Source organism: Eulemur rufifrons, chromosome 7, assembly GCF_041146395.1.
Source record: "Eulemur rufifrons isolate Redbay chromosome 7, OSU_ERuf_1, whole genome shotgun sequence".
Taxonomy (NCBI): Eukaryota; Metazoa; Chordata; class Mammalia; order Primates; family Lemuridae; genus Eulemur; species Eulemur rufifrons.
Window position 1 is genome coordinate 53293892 of NC_090989.1, and position 24310 is coordinate 53318201.

General features: G+C 34.0%; 1 protein-coding gene across 1 annotated transcript in view; it reads left to right on the forward strand.

Moving 5' to 3' along the window:
* Positions 1-24310, forward strand: part of DZIP3 (DAZ interacting zinc finger protein 3) — an 89035-nt gene that overhangs the window by 2226 nt on the left and 62499 nt on the right. The window contains exons 2-5 of the mRNA XM_069472579.1: positions 11260-11362; positions 13643-13712; positions 15891-16046; positions 20408-20524. Coding sequence (XP_069328680.1) covers positions 11331-11362; positions 13643-13712; positions 15891-16046; positions 20408-20524 — 375 coding nt within the window. The 5' untranslated portion in view covers positions 11260-11330. The remainder of the gene's footprint in view (positions 1-11259; positions 11363-13642; positions 13713-15890; positions 16047-20407; positions 20525-24310) is intronic.

Below are 24310 nucleotides of genomic sequence, written 5' to 3' on the forward strand. Positions count from 1 at the left end.
TCTCATAAAACCTTTACTAAAATTGATGTAAGTTTAGTAAGATGTATTGTGTTTGTAGCTGAAGTCCTGACATCTTTAATCAGAGATACTTGCATATACTAATTTAAGAAACACAGAGCCATATTTTTAGGCTCTAAAAAGAGAGAAGAAAAGGAGGAAGAGATGAGCCTGGGTCCAGATGACTGAAGGCTTTTTTTTTTTTTTTTTCATTTTGCCATTCACAGCTGCAAATTTTATTAATGCCTAAAAAATATATCTTTTTTCTTTTTTTCTGACTACAAAGAGCCTTGAAGTTGGACTCCATCCTGAATTCAGTGGTGATCTCTGGTTTTAAACTGGGCCCTGATCTAGTCAGGTTTGTATTTTAGATTGATTACTCTGGCAACTGCAAGGCTATGATTTTGAGGGAGATAAGACCAGAAGTAGGGAGACTAATATGCTAGAGTCTTTCCAAAGTATAGCCGGGATAATTGAGATGGAGATGAAATAGAGGTGACCAATTTGAGAAATATATGAGGTAAAATAGGAAGAACTAGGTGACTGTGAATGTGAGGAGTGAGGAGAAGGATAAGTCTAGAAGGGATTCCTAGTTTCTAGGTTGAATGATTGAGGAGCTATAGATGCTGCTGAGGTCATTAATAGAAAGTACTTAGGGTGTATTTTATGTTCAATGAAATTTTAAATAGTTTGTCATATAGTCTTATACTATTCTCATTAAGTTTATTCCTGGGTATTATATAATTTTTGTGAGTAGGTTCTCTTTTTTTCTTATAAATTTTTAATTTGTTATTGCTACTCAAAAGATTCTGATTTTTGGTACATCTTTAATCCAGCTTGTTGACTAAAATCTCTTATTAACTCTCATAGAGTTTTATGTATTTAGACTTTGTACCTATGTATCTGCAAATCATTGTCTCTTTCAGTATTTGTTGTCTTACATTGTCACATTAGTGTAATCTCTAAAATATGGAAAGTCATGTTAGTACTGAACATCTTTGTTTTATTACTTAATTTAATGAGAATGACCAGTATTTTAACATTTAGTATAATTTGTACTATTAGCTTGTGATAAATATTCTTTATCATGTTTAGAAGATTGCCCTTCATGTCTGTTTTAGTCTAAAAAAAAATCTAAAAATTATCAAATGTTCACATTTACATATTTTATATGTATTTTATATTCCTCTTTAAAATGATAACAATGGATTATCTTGCTTTTTTGTTCTTGGTATAATAATACTTAACACTTATTGAGCATTTGCCACATGCCAAGTGCTGTTCTAAAGACTCTATTTACCTACCTAATCTTTATAACAACCTCATACTGTAGATACTATTATGATCTCCACTGTACAGATGAAGAAACTTAAGACAGAAAAGTAAAGTAATTTGCGCAGGGTCCTACAGGTAGTAGTAACAAACTCTATATTTGCTATGCTGCAGGTTTTGATTTGCTGATATTTTATTTAGGATTTTATAATCTATGTTCACAAGTGAGAATCTTCAATAATTTTTTCTTCTCTCATTTCAAATTTGGGAGCTATGTCACTTTTGAAAAATAAATTGGAAGTATTTCATCTTTTATGCTATGGAATAATGAGAATCACATAGAAATTATCGATCTTTGTAGGCTGTATACAACTGGCCCATAAAATCATTAAGCTTGATGGCTTATTTAATGGTAGATCTTCAGCAAATATTTGAATTTCTATTATAGTTATGGATCTGATAATTTTTTCTACCTCTCGCTGTGTTAATTTTGGAAATAGAAATTTTTTAGCACGAAAATTTATTGATTTAAAGTTGCATTCAGTATTCTAATAAATCTATTAATCTCTTTGTAGTTTTAAATTTTCTTTTTCATTCTAATGCTATTTTTTCTTTGTTTGGCTTTCTAGAAGTTTGTACATTTTATTCAACTTTGTAAGGACCAACTTTCATTTTATTCATTTTCATTTTTCTTTGAGTTCCTTTTATCTTTATTCCATCCATATACATACATGTTTTATTTATTTTGGTCTTTTTCTAGTTTTTTAAAAGCTGAAGGCTTAGTATATTTCGATACTGTATTTTTTAATAAAAAACATTTATTTTATGCCCCAATTTTTTTAAAACACAGTAGCTAAAGTGAGCATCTGCATTTCTCTTTTTTTTAATAAAGGTATAATCATTTTAACCAGCCAGGTAAATACATTTGTATAATGCTAATAGTCATTCATTCAGCAAAGATTTACTGAGTGCCAGGTCTTTTTCAAATAGATTAGAGTCTATTAGTAATATGTACAAACCAGAATAAGTGCTATTAAGAGAAATAAAGAATGCTGTAGGAACACATGATATTTTTTAGGATAAAATATTAATTATCCTTAATTCTTCAAGGATTGGCCTAAAACCCCTGTTCTTTGTAAATTTTTGTTACTGTGTGTACTTTGTATTTGGCTTAGGTATTTCCCGTAACTTATAGTTCAGGAAACAGTGTTAAAGGAAGTAAACCACACTTGCTCAGGGTCTTATAACTCAAGTTTAGGGATTTCTAGCTCTTTTATTCTTCTGGAAAAACCTAAAAAGAACATAATTGTCTTCAATATGACAATTGAATATTTAATATTAAATGTTTAATCTTTTGTAACCAGAGTTTAAGTCATATTGAGTCAGTCTAAATGAAGACATGAATTCTAGTTTTGACAGAACTGCAGAGTTTATAGAATACTGAATGTTGTAATATGGGAATTATAGGGATATGAACATGGCTAATTGTTCATTCTTTCATCTTGCGTATATTTAATGAATATTTGAGTTCTGTGTACATTTCTAGGTTCTGGAGATTCATTGATGAATCAAATAGACATAAATTTCTGCTCAAGTTGTTTTTCTTTTAATGGAGAATATAGACAGTAGATAAGACAAAATAGGCAAATATATGAATGTTAATAACGAGTGTTATACGGTGAAAAAAGAGAAGAGGAATAGGAAATATCAAAGTTGAGATACGGTGTTGCAATTTTGGATAAGGTAGAGTGTTCACTGGTTTTTGCTAGATAACAAATCACCTCAAAACTCAGTGGTTGAACCCATGAGCATTTATTTCTTGTCCACGGGTCTGTGGCTGACTGCAGGTAGTCTCATCAAGGCCTGACTTGGCTGGGTGGCTTTGCTTCAGCCATTTTGTGGGGAGGGGCAGATATCCAGATCTCAGTTGAGCTTATGTTGAGATATATACTGGACATCTGAGAGAGGATGAGTAGGCTATTGAATTTATTATTGGTAGTTCAAGGAGAGGTCAAGGCTGGATGGAGATAGACATGTAAAGCCTTGAAACTAAATGATACTGGAGTAAGTATGGATAGAAAAGACATATCCAAGGATTGAACCTCAGGGTACTTCAGTATTTAGAGGTTGGATAGGAACTCGCACAAGAGACAGAAGTAGCTGCCAGAGGACACAGGTGTTATCTTGATCCCATGGTCATCTGCAGGGAACATTATTACATGTAGCATATAGACTGCCTCTTTTAAAGGAGGCCTTTAGATTGGCAGAGAAGACATTTTTAATGTATACATGGGCTCCTTCTTTACTTCTGCCTTCAGAGGCCTTGAGGTGTGCAGAGGGTGGGTGACTTTTTTATTTAAATCAATACTGAGTGCTTAAAGTACGCCAGGTACTATTCTACGCACTGAATATGTGGCAGAGGGATTAAAACAAATTTCTCTACTTTGTGGGCCTTCTCTATATTCTGTTTGGGACGTGAGGCCAAATCTAAAACTAGGGGATTTTTCAGTAGGCATAAACAGCAGGTAGAACAAAAGTTTCATTCGCTCAGGTTCCAAAGATTCAAGGCGGAGAAATCCAGCAGTAGAAAATTGGCAGAGCTCTAGGCACAGGGTCATTTAAATACCATGTTCTCACTATAGCTAAAACAACTCAATACTAATATTAAATTGATTTTACCCCTTATGCAGAGCCAGAAAACAAAGTATATATAATTAGTGTCAGTTCCCATTTTTTAGTGTTACCTTTATCACAAAACCAAAAAAACCTAAAAAAAAAATTCTCCCTTTACAATTATTATTATTCCCAGTCTTTTCTCAACTATCAGGTATTAAAATTCCCCTAATCTCTAAATGATTTGCCAAACCATAAAATTAACTTTCACTTTTCAAACAATTTCCTGATTTTTCTTTCTGTACATTTTACGTAATTCAACTCTAGGTTAAGATTACAAGATTTGGATAATTTGGGTAAATGTTTTTCCCTCCATTTTCACATTTGAGTTCATATCCCAGAATCAGAACGTTGCCTTGTCTTTTCTTTTTTGTTAAAACACAAGAACTATCCATCGTTTCTGAATCCAATTTTATAGATAAGTAAAGATGAAAATGACATTTTTTATTTTTAAGTTAAGGTACAGTAATCATAACTGCTATTTCTTAAAGACCTGCCTGCCTGCCTGTTTTGTGCAGATGAAGGTCCTTTGATATCTGATTTTAAAATTTTTGGTCTTTCAGAAAATAGATACTATTAGGTTCATGAAATGGATAGATATCTTTTTCCTGAATTAAAATGTGAAGCTGTTTTCTAAGACAGTGGTGTCCAAAATGGAGTATGCACATTTCAGGGGATATGTGAAATTGTCTATTGAGGTGTGGGAACGAATATTAAAACTTTTTTTTTACTTTTATCTCATTCTTTTTTATTTTATATTAGAGTAATATCTGCATATAATTAATTTGATATTCATATATTTTCAATATAGTCTGATTTTTTACTGCTTTGGGGATATACTATCAAAAGAGTTTTAGAGACTTCTAAAAATCTTTAACTTTGAAAGATCATTTAGACAGGCATGAATTGTAGTCCAATTCATTGTTTATTTCAGTACCGCATATAGTGTCTGGCACCTGATAGTTCTGAATTGTTTTGTTGAATGAAAAACTCTTAGCAAAAACTATTTTTATTCATTTATTTTTTTAAGAGGCAGGGTCTCTCTGTTGCCCAGGCTGGAGTGCAGTGGCATGATCATAGCTCACTGCAGCCTCAAACTCTCAGGCTCAAGCAATCCTCCTGCCTCAGCCTCCCTAGTAGCTGGGACTACAGGCACATACCATCACACCTGGCTAATTTTTAAAAATATGTGTGTAGAGACAGGGTCTCGCTGTGTTGCCCAGGCTGGTCTTGAACTCCTAGCCTCAAGTGATCTTCCCACCTCAGCCTCCCAAAGTTCTGGGATTACAGGCATGAGCCACGGCACCCAGCCTTTTAGCAAAAACTAATGTTACTAGCCTACTATGAAATATTAAGCCGGTATGATTAATTACTTTTACAGTATTATTTGCTAACCAATAAGATCATGTAAATAGTTTTGTTTCTTAGTGTGTCTGTGTATATAATCTAGTCCAGCTTATAACTGTGCACTGAGCTTATATAAAGTCAAATATGGCACTAGAAGTAATGAGACATAGTGGAAAGAACATGGAATTGGCGGTTGATGAAATTTGGACATGAATTCCTACTTTTACTGATTTTTTTTAGCTATGGAGAACTCTCTAAGCCTCAATTTTTTAATATTTAAAATAAATTATGGTAATGTTTATCTTTCAGAGTGTGTGAGGATCAGATGTTTATTCGGTGTACATCAGTACATAGCCTAAAGCTTGGCACATAGGAGCTGATTAAAAATTAAATCTTATTTTCAATGAAACCAAAGTTAGTAACTTAGTTTTATATGAAAGGAAACTCTCACAACTAAAAGCTTGCTCTACCTTCTCACTTACATCCTTTTACAAACGTATGCCTTTTAGAGATAACAGTGAGCAACCAGTTTTCTTACATGGGTGGAGCAAGTTGGAAGTGGATAGGATAGGCTTTCATTGGTGGTGGGAGAGCCAAGTACACAGCAGTGTCCTCCATTCATTGGCTGATTATCGTCTCTATATGTGTCATGTCTCAATGTTCTCCTTTCTTTTGCCACTATTATCTTACAAATGTTGTGACAGCATATTTTTAAATTGCTGAAAATAGTCCACTTTTGTAGAATGTGTTCAGGGATAGTATATGCTTCTTCCAGTGGTTTCTAGCTACATTTCTGAACCATGTGATTTTAGCATTGCTACCTGTAAATACCTGAAACTAATGGACAGTTGATATCTGGATGTTTTTTCAGGTAAATCCTAACGTGTGTATTCATGATAGTTACATTTTAACTATTAAAAGCAAATTAATATATATTTTATAAGTTTGCCTGTATAAGTCCAAAAGTAACTGAATAGATCTAAATAGAATTAAAAACCTGCTTTTCATAAGATGCTAATTTTGCTTTGGGCAAACATGTTTCCTATATTGGCAGATTTGTAACAAGGGGGCACTGAGTATACATTGCTTCCTGGTTTAAGCTGGCAGATAGTGCTAACAATGATCTTTGCAAAGGTAAGAGCTGAGATGGACAGTGATCATTTACAGCAGAAAATATCTTCATGTTCTGATAACTTTTACCAAGATTTTCCAACCATCATCCATCAGTCCTGGAGGTTGCCTGAGGCAACTATGTATTTATTCTTGGGGGAAGCAAATAATGTTTTAGCCACTCATGTTTAGGTATGTTTATTTTGTAGCCTTACCAGGAAGTTAAACAAAAAAAATGGAAGAAATTAATGGTGAACTAGAAAGCCAAATAATCATATTGTTCATTGTCATCAATGCTCATACAAAATAATGGTGTGATCAGTTATTCTTTAAATTTAATTGAATGGCCTTAGCCACTTTTGTCTACCTGGAGCTTACTAACATATGAGAAATAAAGAACTTCAGGGTACTGGAGCCACAGAACACTTGTGAAATGGATTGAATGCTTCCGCCCTGCTACCCCCCTTCATTTCTTGAAATCCTAACCCCCAATGTGACGAAATTAGGAGGTGAGGTGGGACCTTTAGGAGGTAAATTAGGTCGTGAGAGTGGAGCCCTCATGAGGAAATTAGAAGGAAAGTGAACTAATTTTGCTACAAACCTGAACAGTTAAATGATAATCATGATGATGAAGATGGTGGTAATAGGAACACTTATGTAGTGCTTACTGTGTGCCAGGTGTACTGTTCTATTACATGTTTTAAGTATTTAATTTTCACAAAAACCTATGAAGTAGATACCACTATTATCCCCACTGTTCAGATGAGGAATCTGAGGCACAGAGAAGGTTTATTAATTTCACATAAGGTTGCATAGCTACTGTGTATCAACAAAGGCCTATATACCATTGGACAGTTATTCCGAAGTTTCTGTGCTGTTAATCTACTGTGTAGCTTCTCAACTTATTTGGACATTCATGGAAATCTAAATGAGCTACTTATGCCATTTTTCTTTCTTGCAGACAAATGTGGTGGTGTTTGTGTTTGTATAATACATGCTATGTAATGTCAGAATGGTATTATTTTTCTTCCCCCAATCTGTTCTATGTCCACTTAATTAGGCTTCTTATCTTAACCCATTCCTAAAGATCAGTGATTCTTAACCCAACCCAGAGCAATTTTGTGCCCCAGACGATATTTGGCACATCTGGAGACATCTTTGATTGCCACAATAGGGGCTGGTAGGGGTGATGGGGGTGGGGGTGGGGGAGTTGCTACTAGCATCTAGGGAACAGAGGCCAGGGATTCTGTGAAACATCCTAAAAATGTATAGGACAACTTCCCATAACAAAGAATTATCCACCCCAGAATGTTAATACTGCCAAGATTGAGAAACCCTGAGGGCATAAGTAACAACTTCTCTCCTGGAAAACGCCAACTACATTACTTTGTTTTTAAGGTAGTACCATTGAGAAAAGTGTGGGTGCTATTTTTATTGTTTTCCATACTAACTTTTAATTTATTTACTTGGCATTGTGTAATCTGTAAGTGCTGGAGTTGACAAGCCTGGAAAATTCTTGGGACATCCACTCACACATTGAAATGTATACTTGCTGGCAAATTGGAGCCTCTAACTTGGTCAGGTTACTTAGTCAAAATGAAACGTTTAAGAGCATTTTTATAAAAAGTATGCCTATATACAATTTAGGGAGGTGACAGTAGTGCCACAAGTTAGATGTTTAAATGAATGATTAAATAATTATAAATAAGAGCTGTGCCTGTTTTAATGTGAATAAACACAGCTTTAAAAATGGAAACACAAAACACCTTTGCAACTAAAAAAAAAGTGTGTTATAATTTCAGTAAATAAGAGGGAAAATAGGAGCTGAGAGCTCAGATAGAGGCATAGTAAGAAAGGCATGCTAGTGATTATCAAGATATGGATGGCAATACCTTATTTTTCAACCAGTAAATCTCAGCCTGCAGATAAGATCATTCTGATTGGTGGATTAAGGTGTGCTGTAAATTGACACCGAACTTTAGCTTACCACCAGCTTAAACAACGAGAATTTAAATAGATTTCTGTAGAAAAGCAGTCCCTCAGTACCAGGAACTCAGAGAAAATTTTGTTTCCTGCTGACAGGGAAAGTCTATTGAAATGAATATACCAGGGGAAACTAGACTCATCCATTTGGCTGTGTTAACTCTGACTTTAAAGGGTTCCTCTGGCCTCTTCTACAATGGTAAGAACCTTTGGATTATTTTAGAAGCACAGTGGTAAAATTTCAGGCTGGCTACTTCCTTTCGGTTGCTAGGCAGTTGCGCCTGCCTTCCTCTCCAACAGGCTGTCAAGTGCTACTGCTGCTGCTATTGCCGGTGGTGTTTGCCACACGTACCTGCTTAGCTCCTGGGAAATGATGGGATTGATGATCCTCTCTCCTCGAAAACCTTCCATCACAGAGATTCATCTCAGGTTGTATTTTAAGAGCTGAAAAAGAAAGCCACTAGGCTTTCTTAACTCTGTTAATTTGGGATCCAAATATCTTCGGATTTATTAATTAATGTTTAATCCTTTTCTTTTTCAAGCTGAACAATGAACAGCTTAGCAGAGGCCTTCCATCCTCTCTATATTGTCACCAGAGGATTTTCCTCCCTTGTTTTCATCCTCGCCGTGATCTGTGCAAACAGCTACTGACCAAAGAGGAGCTTATCAGAGGGGGAGGTCTCCATGTCTGAGCTTTTATACATTCTGGAAATGAGGGAATTGTTTTGTCTAGAAAAGGCATACGTTTGTATTCTCTGGCTATGAAATAATGCCTTAACAATAATGTTACTTTTTATTAAAATAATCAGGGTGGTTTATAGACACCATAAAAGAAAAATAGTTTGATCCTAATCCTAAAATTCTCAAAGCTGTACCCTTTTCTGTATAGCTTTATTAAAGAGATGAAGCAGATCTATGAAAGACTGACAAGGTTTATCCAACCTCTCTGCTTCATTATTAGCTGTAGGTTCTATTTTTCATCAGTATTTGAACAGAGGATACAATTTAAATATGACTTTGCTTATAACTTTGCTTACTGAATTTTTAAAATGAATAAAACTATAAAATAAAATAATTTATCTAGAAGTACTGAATTCTACATAAGTGAGTTTTAATACTGACAGCAAGAAGTGTTTTTTAGTTAAGGATGGGCAAGAAATTAAGAGGTCTTAGAAAGCTCTGTTTTAAATGAGAAAGTTTAGAAGGAAGTCTGTGTGTGTGTATGTCTCTGTGTGTCTGTGTATCTTTATCTTTGCATTTGTGCTTCAATTAAGAAGTATCAGCATCAAATTATTGGAGAAGTACTCCTGTCTCTCAAGACTTTCTATATTACATAGAGTTGGTGTGAATCAAATATAGAATATTGGTACCTAATAATCATAATTAGGAATACTTGTTTTATAGATGATCTTCACAGGACTTCTTTTATCCGTTATACCAGAGCGAAGTTGCCCCCTCCTCTGTTCTAAGGTTACTAATGAGAAGATACTCAGACCTCAAGGCTTAGGAGGGCCAGGTCTTGCAGTTACTGTTTTTTTCTCTTTGTGTTAAATTGCCTTTTTAGGGTGTTCAACGTCGTTAGAACAATGTTTCTTTGAATAAATACAATCTGAATTCTTAATGTTGACTTATAATTGATCTTGCAAAATATATTTTCTTGATTTGGAAATTAACCATGCTGAATTGTCTTTTAGTTATGGGCCTGAAAAAGCTGTACCGATCTAATCTATGAGTGTGTATTAATTATGCTATTAGGGAAACTCAGTTACTAAGATAAATAAGTGGCCCAGAGACAACAAATGAGAAACTTTATTCCGTCTTGGTGCTGGGCAGGAAGGCAATCTAGGTCTGTTTTATATGCTATTGCTGCCACTTTTCTTTTTCCTCAGCATTTCTTCCTTTGCCCAAGAGTACCTAGAAGCAGTTTACATATGCTTGCTCTAACCCTCTCTGGACTTAGAGTGGAATCAGAAAGAGAAGCTATCCTAGCAGAGGAAGATCCAATGATACCAATTTTAGAAGAGTTGTTTTTGGAATAGTTAAATAGAGGGCTGTATAAATAAATAGACATACTGATGATACTCTAGCCCCCTGTGTTTTAATTTGTTGCTTCAGTACTTTTTTTTTCAGAAAACATTCATGACATCCACTGATACTTGAATCAGAGTGTGTAAGTGTATTTTACATCCCACCTCTCCTGTTTTATGGAGATATAGAATCATGATTTTGGGAAAAAGTGGCCACTTGTTATTTCTAGACTAAAATGAAACAAAACAATTAGTGCTATCAAGATTGTGTTAAGCAGGAACTCATATACCTCTATGGGAAGTAAACTAGTCCAGACCCTTTGGGAAACCATTTAATAATATGCACCAAGAAGCTTTAAATGTTTTTGTCTTTTGACCTACTAATTCTACTTTTGAGAGTTTATTTTAAGGAAATAATCATAAATAAGGAAAAAGCTTTATGGACAATGGTGTTTATCATGGAAGTAATTGTTTAAAATGAAAAAAAATGGGAAACTAAACATCCAATTATAAGGAAATGGTCAAGGAAACCCCAATCAACCAACTTTTATGTAGCCATTGAGAATGTTTACTAGGAAGATAAAATAACATGAAAGATGTTTTTGATATAACATTCAGTGGTAAAAAAGGTGGGGTAAAACATTTGCTATTTGATATGATTACAAATTGGTAAAATATACCTATACTTGGAAAAAAAAAGTATGTTAAATTTGGTGGTGATTATGTTTGGATGGTGAAGCTATGTGATTCATTTTTTCAAAGTTTTCTTTAATAATCTTATGCTGTTTTTATAGTGGAGAGAAAGAATGTAACTTTTCTACATTCCCATTAAATATTATTTTCCTTACAGCTTTGAACAGCGGTAGTAAAAATAAGTTTGCAACTACTAGAATACAATTTTTGTAAAGGAACCTGTGCAACATGGATTCTCTACCAGAAGAATTTTTTGTGAGGTAAGAGATAGATTGACAAAAACCAACTGCAATTGTTATATTCCAAAGACATGTCATTTGTCTTTTCCAATAACCTTGGAAAGCTAATATGAATGAGATACTCTTACGCTTCAAGAAAATTTGACAAATTTGATTAGTGGGGAATGTAGACTGGGTAAAATCTAATTTTTAGAAAAGTTCCCTAGGGATTACATCTTGGCTAAAGAACTAAGAATTAAAAAATGTGCCACGTCTTGCTGCTCTTGGAACATTCTCATCAAAATAATGTTTTATAATTTAAAAAGCACTTACATAGAGTTAACATTTTCACAAATGTTAGCTCATATAAACCTCATAACAACTCTATGAATTGGATACTGTTATTATCCCCATTTTATAGAGGGTAACTTAAGCAGAAGACCCTGCTGAGTGGTTCATTTGGTCCCAGTCCAAATGACAGTCTATTCCCTCCAACCAGCACAAGTTCAGCCTACCTGTACCTCTCTCATGTAATACTAAACAGCAGGTTAGTGTTGGGTATCTCCCTCCAACCTTTAACTGGCTCGTATAATGAGCCCTATGACCTATGAATTTATTTTACAAGCATTTACTGATTTGGTGCTTAGGAAATAAAGAGTAAGACAAAATTTGTGTACTTACAGAGTGCTTATAATTATAGTAGGACGATATATAAAAAGTAATTATATCTTTAGGCAAATTATATAAGTATTATATTAAAGATGCTGTGGCTGTACACAGGAAGGAACAATAATTATTGACTGGGGACTGAATGAGTTTCTACAAAGTGACGTTTGAACTGATCTTTAAAGGATGAGAAGCATTTTGCTGGGCGTGGAAGCAAGGGAAGATGGAAGGTTGTTTGGCTGAGGAAACAGCAAGAAAAAGTACTTAAGAAAAATTTGGGGGGAGGATTTTGACTGTGTTGCTAAGAGGTTTAGCTTTATTTTGTACAGAGGTGGAGGTGAGGATTATTTGGGGTTACACATAAAAATTGGTTACGGAGCCTGTAGAAATATAGCAGCTCACGTGACACTTTTGATTCAGAAGATGTGAAGTAGGTTTTGGGAATCTGGATGTTTCAAAAGCCTTATAGTTGATTTTAACATGCATCTGGGATTGAGAACTATTGGGTTAAGGAGTGAATGATCATTAAATGGAGTTAGCAAGTAGAGTATACATTTTAGAACATTTTGTACTCTTTCTCAAACCTGTGAAAATACTGCTGCAATATTTTTCATTCCTTGTGTTTTTTTATGGAGTGGCACTTGGAAGTGGAGGAAAAGACAATTAATAGGCTTGCCTTTACTATGACACTTTAAAGAGCACTGAGAATCATATTGTGAAATGTTTATATGTAAAAATCATCTTTTGTTGAAATTTTCACTAGGAGTCTGAAAATTGGATAATACTCTACTGTTTCTCTGTCCCAGTTTCCTCTGGCAAAATCAGTTAGCATATGGTAAATGATAAATGGTTGTCTATCAAATGAATACATAAATGTAAAGTAAAATAGGATAATATTTATAAGATGCAAATCTGAGTAAATCAATATAAATTTCTCACCTCAGTTTTATTTCTGCTAGTGTATAGAATTAAGATTATATAAATAATATATGATCCTGTATTATGGTCCTTGTATCTCATGGTTCTATATGTAGACAAAAGCAATTTTATAAATACATTTTTCAGTTCAGTATATAACACTGCAAATATGTTCACATTTCAAGACAATGTTAAAAGCAAAAACTGTCAAGTTACTTTTTACCAAAATAATTAATAATTTCTAAATATGATATTCTCCCTCAATTTAAAAAAATATTTTGGAAAACTGGACAATTGTAAGTCCAGGAGCTGCAAACATTAAAAATGATCTATGTAAGATCTTTTTGTAACCTATATTTTCATAAACATACATACATGCACATGCAAACATGCACACACATGAAACACTAACCTTTTCAAGAACCTTTTTTTTTCTCTTGAAACAGTGCTATGAGGTTAATTTTTTCCCATTATTTTGGTCTGTTGTGTGTCTGTTAAAGATACAGAGTTCTTTACATCAGCTTGCTGTTTTCTTTATCACCATCCAGTAAGAGCATGGCCTAATTTCTTTAACTTGAGTCCGTAAGGAGATGGCACCTACCACTATTATCAATCTTTGATACATACTTCTGAAACTTCAGACAAGAATTAAATTGTTAGATTCTTTACTACCACAATTTAATTATGTTCTTTGTGAGAAGATGCTGTGAATACACCTTTCTTTCTCATTTAAAATAGGGAACCTGCTGTGGAGGAACAGAGGAAAGAGGAAACTGAGAATAAGCTGGAAAAGTCATCTGGTCAACTAGTAAGAAAAAATTTAATTTTCATTAACTTTTAGTTAATAATGACTTTGTATGAGAATGCCTGGTAAATCTAGTCAGTTTAATTGTCTGTTAAAATGTTTTAGGTGAGTCTACTTTCCTACCTACCTTAATAAGTAAAATGGTCATAATTAACTTTTGCTTTGATGATTGATGCTTTATATCTCAAAGTTATCATTTTAAACACCAATCCTCACCATAGCTTTAGTAGAAAATTGAATTGACTTGCCCAGAAACATCCCAACAATCAGTTTTAAGAAATCTCTCATTGGTCTTTTGAAGGGAAAATTCAAACAAAGAAAGAAAACTACACATGTAATAGATATAAGGAAAACACATGTACATACAGAATTTTATTTACTAAGAAGGTTTAATGAGTTGTTTCTGAAGTTAAATTTTTTAATTTTTTATTATCTTTACTGTTAGAACTTCTAGGTCTAAATGAAAGAGAATAACTCTGAATTATACATAAATATAAGGCTTTTATTGCCAATGACAATATGCTTTATGGTAGGTTAAAATATTTATATGAATACCATATGTCCTTATATTTAATGCAAGATTGATGAAGAGGTATTTGTTAGGTTCTTGTTCATGCAATTTTTACCTTCCACCTAGATTTATATTAATATAATGATTGATGCCCACTTGTTAATAAAGTTTGCAAAGTTTATAAAGTAACTTAGGAGGAGAAAATATATAAACATAAAATAGCCACAGTATTGACCTGCGTAAGTTTATCACTGTAAAAAAGAGGTGCAGAGGAAATACACTACACACAGATGTACACAAGGTTGTACAGTTGAGCAAAGGCAAGAACCAAGGGACTAGATCCAGAAAAAACAATTCTAGATACAGAATTGGGAATACAAAACCAAGGAGGGTAGATACTTTGACCAGAATTTGGTTTAGATGTTAAATCAATTTTGCAAAATGGATCGAGCATCAAATATTTTGGCAGACAACTTAAAGAATTAAAATTGTATTTATAAGATAAAAATATTTAATAGATGTGAAGCTTAATTTTTTTTATGCCATAATCTTGCTTGTGTATAAATTTGTTAATTAGTATCAGATGATTCTGCAGTGACTTTTAACTAGAACTGACCTTTAGTTTCAGATATATGCACCACTGATAGTGGTCATTCTTTATAAGAGTTTTTCTAGTTACTTTGTGGGACTTTTTTAAAACTTTTTGAAAAAATTCAAATCTACAGAAAAGTTACAAGAATAATACAGTGACCACTTATAGTATAATGAATAGTATGGTGAACACGCTTCACGGAGATTTAGTAAACATTTTACATTTTCCAATGTATATAATCTTCATATATGAAGTACTATAAAATGTAAGGTATATTTGTTAGATATATATGGGGATGGAGGTATTTTAATTTAACACTCAAACCCAGGAGGGGCGATCAGGGACTTTATTGGTTCCTAGTCATTTTTCTGTGTAATTCCAGGTCTGTTAGAGACCTGGCATTGAAGAGTCACCCCACACCAGGGCATTTTCAGTGACTCTGTGTGCCCTCTGCAATAAGAAGCTGTTGGTTCTGATTTGCAGAGGTCAACAGCAACATAATCATATTCCTCAAGTTTCAACATGGTATGAGAACTATGGTATTTTGTTAAGGTTTGAAGGAAGGCTATCATCCATTTGTTCTAGGCTCTTTATCCATCTCTGTTTCTCACCAGTTTTTTTACAACTAATGTTAGTAGACAATCCAGCAGGTCTTGACTGTATAGTTATCAATTAACCATTACATCTGTAACAATCAGTTCTTGAATTCCCAAGATTATTACTATATATTCAGCTCTGACTGAATTTAGATAATGAGAGCCATTCTATTTTACTTTGTTTACAACTCTTATTCATTTCAATTTCCTGTTAGTTTAGTAGCTAAAGCATCAGTCACATAATGTAAAAAGCACTCTTAGATATAGTTTTCATATTATATAGAATAATCTATGTAATATTGTAAGTTCCTGACAGTACAGAGAACATTTATTATTCTTACTTGGATTTCTGTAGTTCTGTCACAGTGATCTACATATAGCAGGCTCTTTGTTCCTTTTTAATATTTTGATTGGTTTTAGTATTAGAGTAAGTGATAATATGTATAATTGTATATATTTTTAATGAATAATGTGTCTTCTAGGACAAACAGGAAAAGGACATACCTACTGATCTTGTCCCTGTTAACTTACTATTAGAAGTGAAGAAGTTATTAAATGCAATTAGTACTCTACCCAAAGGTGTGGTTCCTCACATTAAGAAGTTCTTACAAGAAGATTTTTCCTTCCAAACTATGCAGGTAATATCATAATCTGTTCTTCAAGGCGGAAATACAGCTCTCTGTATATGGCTTTTTTTTTTTTTTTAAACCATACAGCATAGCTAAGGTCTAGAAATCTCTTCTTCTAAAGGGATTTGGTGTCAACCTTGAATATATACTTTTTTTAATTAAATAAGTAGAATTAGTTGGTGCTATCCTTTCAAGTATAATGGTAGGCATGTGGGTTAGTAGCTTGTAAGCTGTTAACTATAAGGTCTAGTGTTTATTCCACTTGTACGAATAACCTATAAGATGCCACTCTGGGACTGGGGACTGCTTTTGGTTTTCTAATTTGTAAAATGTTAACATATTTTTCAAAATTAATATCCAAAACTTTTTGTTTTATGAGTGAAATAAATATTCTAGAGAATATATTATAGATTTCCATTTTATATTTATATGATTTTGATATATAATATATATCAAATAGGTTTTGATAACTTTCGGCATAGGAAGGGTACCATTTCTTAATGGGGTTTTCTAAAGTTAAAGAAAATGATCTACTCTTTTCTTTGTGACAATTAACTGGGGGAGGGGAGCACAACACCATAGGTATCTTGAAAAGGCCACATTTGCATTTTCTTTGAAAGAATAAATCATTAATTATTTCCATGAAACATATTAATACTAATATGACTAAAAATTCAAACTCTGAAAATGTCCATAAGACTTTATGTACAATTATAACCTAACCTGAGATAATTTATCATAGTATAAATGAATTCTGGCTTGAAATTGATGAAGTAATGCCACATTTCCCTCTTATCTTTTGGAAATTGCCCAGAAACAAGAAACAGAAATCAGTAGCCTTCACATATGCAAAACATAGTCAATTAGAAGGTGAAAATAGAAGAAGAGTACAGCTATCCTTCTGTATCTGTGGCAGATCGGTTATAGGATCTTCTACCACACCAAAATCCACAGATGTTTAAGTTCCTTACATAAAATGGCATGATATTTGCATATAACCTATGCACACCCTCCGCTATTATTTAAATCATCTCTAGATTACTTATAATACCTAATATAATGTAAATGCTATATAAAAGCTGTTATACTATATTATCTTTTTAATTTGTATTATTTTTATTATTGTATTCTTATTTATTTATTTATTTATTTAAAATTTTCAATTCATTATTGGTTGAATTCATGGATCTGGAACCCACAGATACAAAGGACCAGCTGTACTTTTTTGTAAGAGCAACAAAAGTAAAATACCTGGGAAAAACTCTTAAGAAATGTACAAGATTAACTAGTATTTCTTTAGGTTTGTCCTAAACCACTCTCATGAGAAGCTCTGAACCCTGTACTAGTTCTAAAAAATCAAAATCTCTGGGGATAAATCTGGGAATATATATTTTAGCAAGCACCCACACACTGATCTTATTAACATTAAGTTTAGAAATCAATACTCCATATTAAAACAATAAATAAAACTCTATTAAGGGTAAGAAAAGAAGACCTGAAGGGAAAATAGTACATGTTGCAAGACACAATATGTTAAAGCTGTCAATTTTTCTTAAAATCTACAAATATCATCTAATTCCAGTAAAACAAAAGGATTTTTTGGGTTAGTGTCACTAAAAGATAATTCTGAAGCTCACATGGGAAATAAGGGGAAAATAGTCAAGTAAATTATGTAAGAGAAGTATAAGGAAGAAGGGCTGGGAATTTGTTTACATAGATACGATAATTTATGAAGCTCTAATAGCTAAAAAGAATTTGTTACTTTTTCTTGACACTATAGACAAGTCTAGAAAATAGAAGAGAAATTCCAGAAGTAGACCCAAATACATACAGAACTTTTATAAATAAGATGCTAGGTCACAAAACAAGTCTTGTCAAAGTTTAAAGGATCAAAACATACAGAACATGTTCTGTAACTACTGTGCAATTAATCTAGAAATCAGTAACAGAAAGATACACTAGAAAACCATATGTTCATAAGTTATGATATAAGCTTCTAATCTAAGTAACCAATAATAGATCAAAGAAGAAATTGCAGTGGAAGTTACATAAATTTTTGAACTGAATAAAAATATATATATCAAAACTTGTATTATTAGATAAAGCTGTGCTTTTAGGAAAATTTATAGCTTGAAATGCACATATTAGGAAAAGAAGCAAGATTGAATATCAGTCATCTAAGCATGAAGTTTAAAAGGTTAATGGAAGAACAGCAAATTAGAAACACTCAAAAAAGGAAGTAATAAGGATAGCTCAAACAAATAGAATAAAACATAAAATAGAGAGGATCAATAAAGCCAACACTTGGTGGGTTTTTTTAACTTTTTAAAATTTTTTTATTTCAGCCATGCTGTCTGTGGTACAAAACTTAGTTTTTTGAAAAGATCAGTAAAATTGATAAGTGCTTGATGAGAATGTTCAAAAAAGAAAGAAACCAAAAATAACCAAAATCAAGAATGAACATGAAAGCATCTATACAAATTACATAGTCATTGAAAAGATAATGGAGAATTCTACTACTTGTAGTGGCTGCATTATTTGTTTCAGAGCAAATTTCCTCTGAAGAACTAGAAAAACTGGGCAAAATCTTTCCAAGTAATTCTTATTTGTGCTTTTCTAGTAGATGACTTAACAAGAGATTGGGATGATTCTGATTTTATGATCTGTGAGGAAGGGTCTATTTCTATACCTTTTGTAGCAGATGCTGTCAGTGGCCTGCCCGTTGCCCTCGAACCCTACCTATCTTTTCAGTATGCTCTGGACAATTCCTGTTTTCAATATCTACATCTCTATGCCTCAGGGCCTTTTTTCTGGAACTGCAGAAGGCTGTACTTCTCACGGCAGTTCAAAAGACCCAAGGAATTAATATTCCCCCATCACCCCAGAAAGCAGTCAGTCAGTAAGTCTCGGGAGTTATTATGTAAGTACCCCAGTTCCCTCTGCCCTTGAGTTGGATAATGCTTCTGAAGCTCATATTTTTCAGTTTTCCAGAGTTTCCCTGTTGTATTAAACCCAGTCGCCAGCTGTGGGTAATTAGCTTAGTAACATACCCTTTAATTTAAAGCCTGTTTTCCCTTCCTTATATCACTTCTTCACTGCCATTTTTCTCTGTACCTCCCAAATAAACTACTTGCATTCAAATCCTTGTGTTATGGTTTGCTTCCATTGCAAAAGAATGGGGTGTTAACCAGGGCCCCACCTCCTTGATAGGCCGTGCACTCCAGTTTTCCTCCCAGCTCTGTAAATTTGCTGAAGGCTCTGCCTAGAATCTTAGCCACAACTGAAAATGGAAATTGCTTTAAAAAGTGAGTTAGTCTCATGTCTCTGGTCCTTCCTCCTCTCCTGTATGTTGGCTTGAGAGATTGGCAGTGCCTTGGTAGTTTTCCATTGCTTTCAGATAAATGGTTTTTGCATTTTGTCCAGCTGTTTTAGTTGTTTTCCTTGGGAGGATTCATCTGAAACCACCTAGGCTGCTTAACAGAGGTGTAACTTCAGTACTGTTTTATATGCCTGTTCAAATTCAGGAGATACTGTTGAATAAATGGCTGGATATATGAGGCTGGAATTCAGGTGATAGTTCTTGGCTGGAAATATAAATTTGGAAACTGTCAGTGTGTAGACATTATTTAAAAATAGGATAGTGGATTACTTTATGGAATGTGTGTTGATAGAGGTTCGTTAGATTGACTGCTGGGGAGACTGAAATGAAGTACCTAGATAGCTAGGAGGAAAACAAGAAAGTATTGTATACTACAAACCAAGTTAAGAAAGTGTAGATTAAACTTTCCACACAGAGTATACATTATGGAATAGATAATGTCATTTAAGCCAAGCACTTGTTGGTACAAAGCATTAGGGAATGGACACAATGATAAGACAGAGTCCTTCCTTTAATTTCAACCATGTAATTAACAAACTATGGTACACAATAAAGCATATATTAGCTCAGTTCCAATCAGATTGCAGCATAAAATGGCTTGCTTGCCCTGATATTGGTATTAATGCCAGCATTCCTGTTTACCACAGGTTCAGGGCTGGAGGGGAGATTTTGGCTATGCCAGAGAATAGAAAGTATGAGAATGAAGTGGGATTACCATCTTCCTCTGAAGTAGGAGTGGATGCCGCCAACCCCTTGGCAGGCATAGGAATGCTTTTTAGTGTTTTGAGGAAATAGTTACAAAGGAGATTCATCAGACTACTTAAAACCAAGTATGAGAATAGTGTATCTGGGTGATGTGAGTTTTTTTAAAACCGTCTTTATCTCTATTTTCCAAATTTTCTACAATAAGCATATATTATTTGTATAATATGAACATATGTAGATATTTGTTCTAATCTAAAGAAATCTTCAACTATATTATTTTCCACAGAGAGAAGTTGTAGCTAACAGCCAGAACGGGGAAGAAGTTGTTCCTGCTTTGACTTTACATTTCTTGATAACACAGCTGGAAGCAGCACTTAGGAACATTCAAGCTACTAATTATACTGTAAGTTTTTTTTTTTTGAAAGTTTGAAATAAAGGACTTGATCAGCATTTTTCAATGAGAAAACAGTGTATGCTTATTTTGAGGTCTAGGACAATTTGTATTTTCCTTTTTAACCCTGGAGAAGGGTACATATAAATGTATTGCCTTCCTATGTCTTATACTTTCTTATGTGACAACATCTCTGTAATGAGCCTATTCTAGTCCCCATTCCTACCACAAAATTGTTCATCTTAAGAGAAACTTAAACTAATAGAAATAGGCTTTCCCAATTAGAAATGGAGAGTCATTAAGTTCAAAAAATAAGCCAGGTATAGAAAGACAAATATTACAAGATGTCACTTATATGTGGAATCTTAAAAAGTTGAACTCATAGAAGTAGGGAATATAATGGCAGTTACCAGGGGCTGGGGAGGGAATGGGTGAGGAGGTGTTGGTCAAACAATATAAAATTTCAATTAGGAGGAATAATTAATTTGTTCAAGAGATCTATTATATAACATGGTGATTATAATTAATAACAATGTATTGTATGCTTAAAAATTGCCAAGAGAGATTTTAAGTGTTCTCTTCATAAAAAATAAATGTATGAGGTAATGCATATGTTAATTAGTTTGAGTTAGTCATTCTACTATATATATTATTTCAGAATATCATGTTGTCTATGATGAATATATATAGTTTTTATTTGTCAATTAAAGGAAAAACTATTCCTTCTCTAGTTATTAGCCAGCTCTCTTTTGATATTTTTATATTTATAAAAGTTAGAACTTCTGTTATTGACAAAATTGACAAAATATATTTATGTGTTTAAGATCAGATGATGCTTTAGAAATAAAAAGAACGATTTGAGGAAAAAATTGTATCAAAAATTAGAATTGATAGCCAGGTGCGGTGGCTCACGCCTGTAATCCTAGCACTTGGGAGGCCAAGGCGGGAGGATCATTTGAGCTCAGGAGTTCGAGACCAGCCTGAGCAAGAGCAAGACCAGTCTCTACTAAAAAAATAGAAAGAAATTAGCTGGACAACTAAAAATATATATAAAAACAATTAGTCGGGCATGGTGGCGCATGCCTGTAGTCCCAGCTACTCGGGAGGCTGAGGCAGGAGGATCACTTGAGCCCAGGAGTTTGAGGTTGCTGTGAGCTAGGCTGACGCCATGGCACTCTACCCCGGGCAACAGAGAGAGACTCTGTCTAAAAAAAAAAAAATTAAATTGATAGTACAGAACAGTAAAAGGAAAAATCAATTCTTTGCCTAACTTGGAGTAGTAGTCTAAATTTTGATGCATATAAAATAGAAGATGGATTAGGATTATCTTCAAAAAAGAACTACCCAGACACCAAAAAATATAGCCTAAAACACCAAATCCCAGATTATAATGATGTATAAGGAAGCAGAAAATAATCCTTATTTAGGCCACTAAGGATTTGGATTCTAAAGGGTGATATACATATTGTAAAGGAGCTTCTAGATGGATTCAATAGAAGGAACAAAAGAAAAGCAGGTTTGCACTTTTTAATCCTGAGAATTTCTGAAATACTACAGAACTGCCATTTTTTCCACTGAACAGATTGCCAATCAGTGAAACAAATCAGTATAAAATCAGCATTAACAGGTGCCCATTGCTTAGCCTTCTCTATTTAGACATTACTTCAAAGATGAGGATTAGACTAGGAAATGGAAGAGTTCTCTGTCTTGGTAGCACTTATGAGGAGAACTGGAATTGTCATGATCAGAGCAGTCTACTGCTGTATCCAAATGATTCTTCCTGTCCCTAAAGGCCTCCAAGAAGGGTGAGACAACCTTCTAGGAGGGAGCAGTGAGTTGGAGGTGGAGGTAGTTGCCAATGACATCTCTATATTCATTTGGTTCCAGTACATGGAATAATCTTTGCTAATGGGGGGAAGATAGGGAGGAAAGGACAGGGTCTTTAGGTTAGAAATATACCACTTGCATCTTTAAATTCCAGAGTTTTTTGCCTTTTAGTTACAGCATTACCACAATTCTGCTGCTGCTCCTATTCTCAAAAATGTTGTTTTTATTTAGGATTGTAAGAGCCACAGGTTCTGTTGTGTTATTTATAAAGTTGGTTTTTTTAAAATTACAAAATAATAGCTCACATTTATTTCGTGTTTTCTATATGACAACCACTGTTCTAAGCACTTTGTAAGGATTAGCTCATTTAATCCTCATAACTATCCCATTTTATTATTCTTACTTTATAGATTAGGAAACTGAGTCACAGAGGTTAAGTAACTTGCTAAATTCACCAAGTAGTAAATAGTGGAGTCAGGAAACAATCCATGTCGCCTTGGCTCCAGAGTGTATGGTCTGAACTATGGCATTATACTGTCTCTTCAGGAATGGGCATTTTAAGGTGGAAACCATTTAGACATTACGAGGAGTTTATATTCATAAAATTATTTAGTCCATTGAGAAAAAACACACATGTATACCTCTACTGATATACACTTAGTCCACTGGTCCATCGAAAACAAACACATGTGTATTTCCACTGATAGCAATTTGAAACTGAACTTCTAACCCCAGTCAGTTATCTCATAATTGTGTACTGTTGGTCATAAGAGGCATGCTAGGTGAGAATACCATTCGAAAAAAAAAAAAAAAATATATATATATACACACACATACATACCTACACACATACACATGTGTATATATGAAACACATATATACACACATATGATTTATTATAAGGCATATATATGTGATTTAGTATGAGAAATTGGCTCACATGATTATGGAGGCTGAGAAGTCCCATGATCTGCTGTCTACAAGCTGGAGACACAGGAAAGCTGGTGGTATAATTCAGCCCAGTTCTGAAGGTCTGGAACTAGTGGAGCCATTGGTATAAATCTCATTCTGAGGGCAGAAGAAGTTGAGATGAGCTGTATCAGCTCAAGCAGGTTGGCAGGAAGCAAAGAGGGATGAATTCTTCCTTCCTCTGCCTTTTGTTCTATTCGGGCCCACCCACACTGGGAAGAGAAATGTGTATTAAGTCCACCTATTCAAAGGCTAATCTCAAACACCTTCACAGACACACTTAGAAATAGTGTATAATCTGGGTACCCCATGGCCAGTCAAGTTGACATAAAATTAACCATCACAAATAGAATGGACAGTATTTTTTTCCATAGACAATTTTTTAACTGTGTATTTTGAGGTAATTATAGATTGATAGAAGTTACAACTGTATGATACAAAAATATAGAGAGGTCCTGATGTACCCTCCACTTAATTTCCCCCAAGAATTATTTAACACATCTTAACATAACTACAGTACATATCAAAACCAGAAAATTGACATTGGTACAATGGATGTGTCCGAGGTCTCTTAAGAAGACCACCCTCATGTTCAGAGATTTGTTAGAAGAACTAGACTCAGCATACAGTTTTACTCATAGCTAAGATTTATTGTAGTGATGTAGTAAAGATACAGCAGATCATAAGGGGAAAAGACACAGGCAGAGTCTGAAGGAATCCATCTGCAGGCTTTCTTATATTTTCTCTCTCCCATGAGGAGTCACACACAGTACACTCACTCCCATCTCTTCACTTGTCACCCCAGCAATGAAAATGTAGCAATATGTGTGATATTTCTACCCAGGAAAGCCCAATAGACACTCAGCATTCAACATTTTTATCGGATGTTGGTCATCTAGGTACCCTCTGCCTAACATGTATGAAAATTCCAGAGTTCCAGAAGAAACTTCCAGGTGTTGAGCATAAATCACATTGTTTGTGCAAATAGTCTAAGCACAGTGT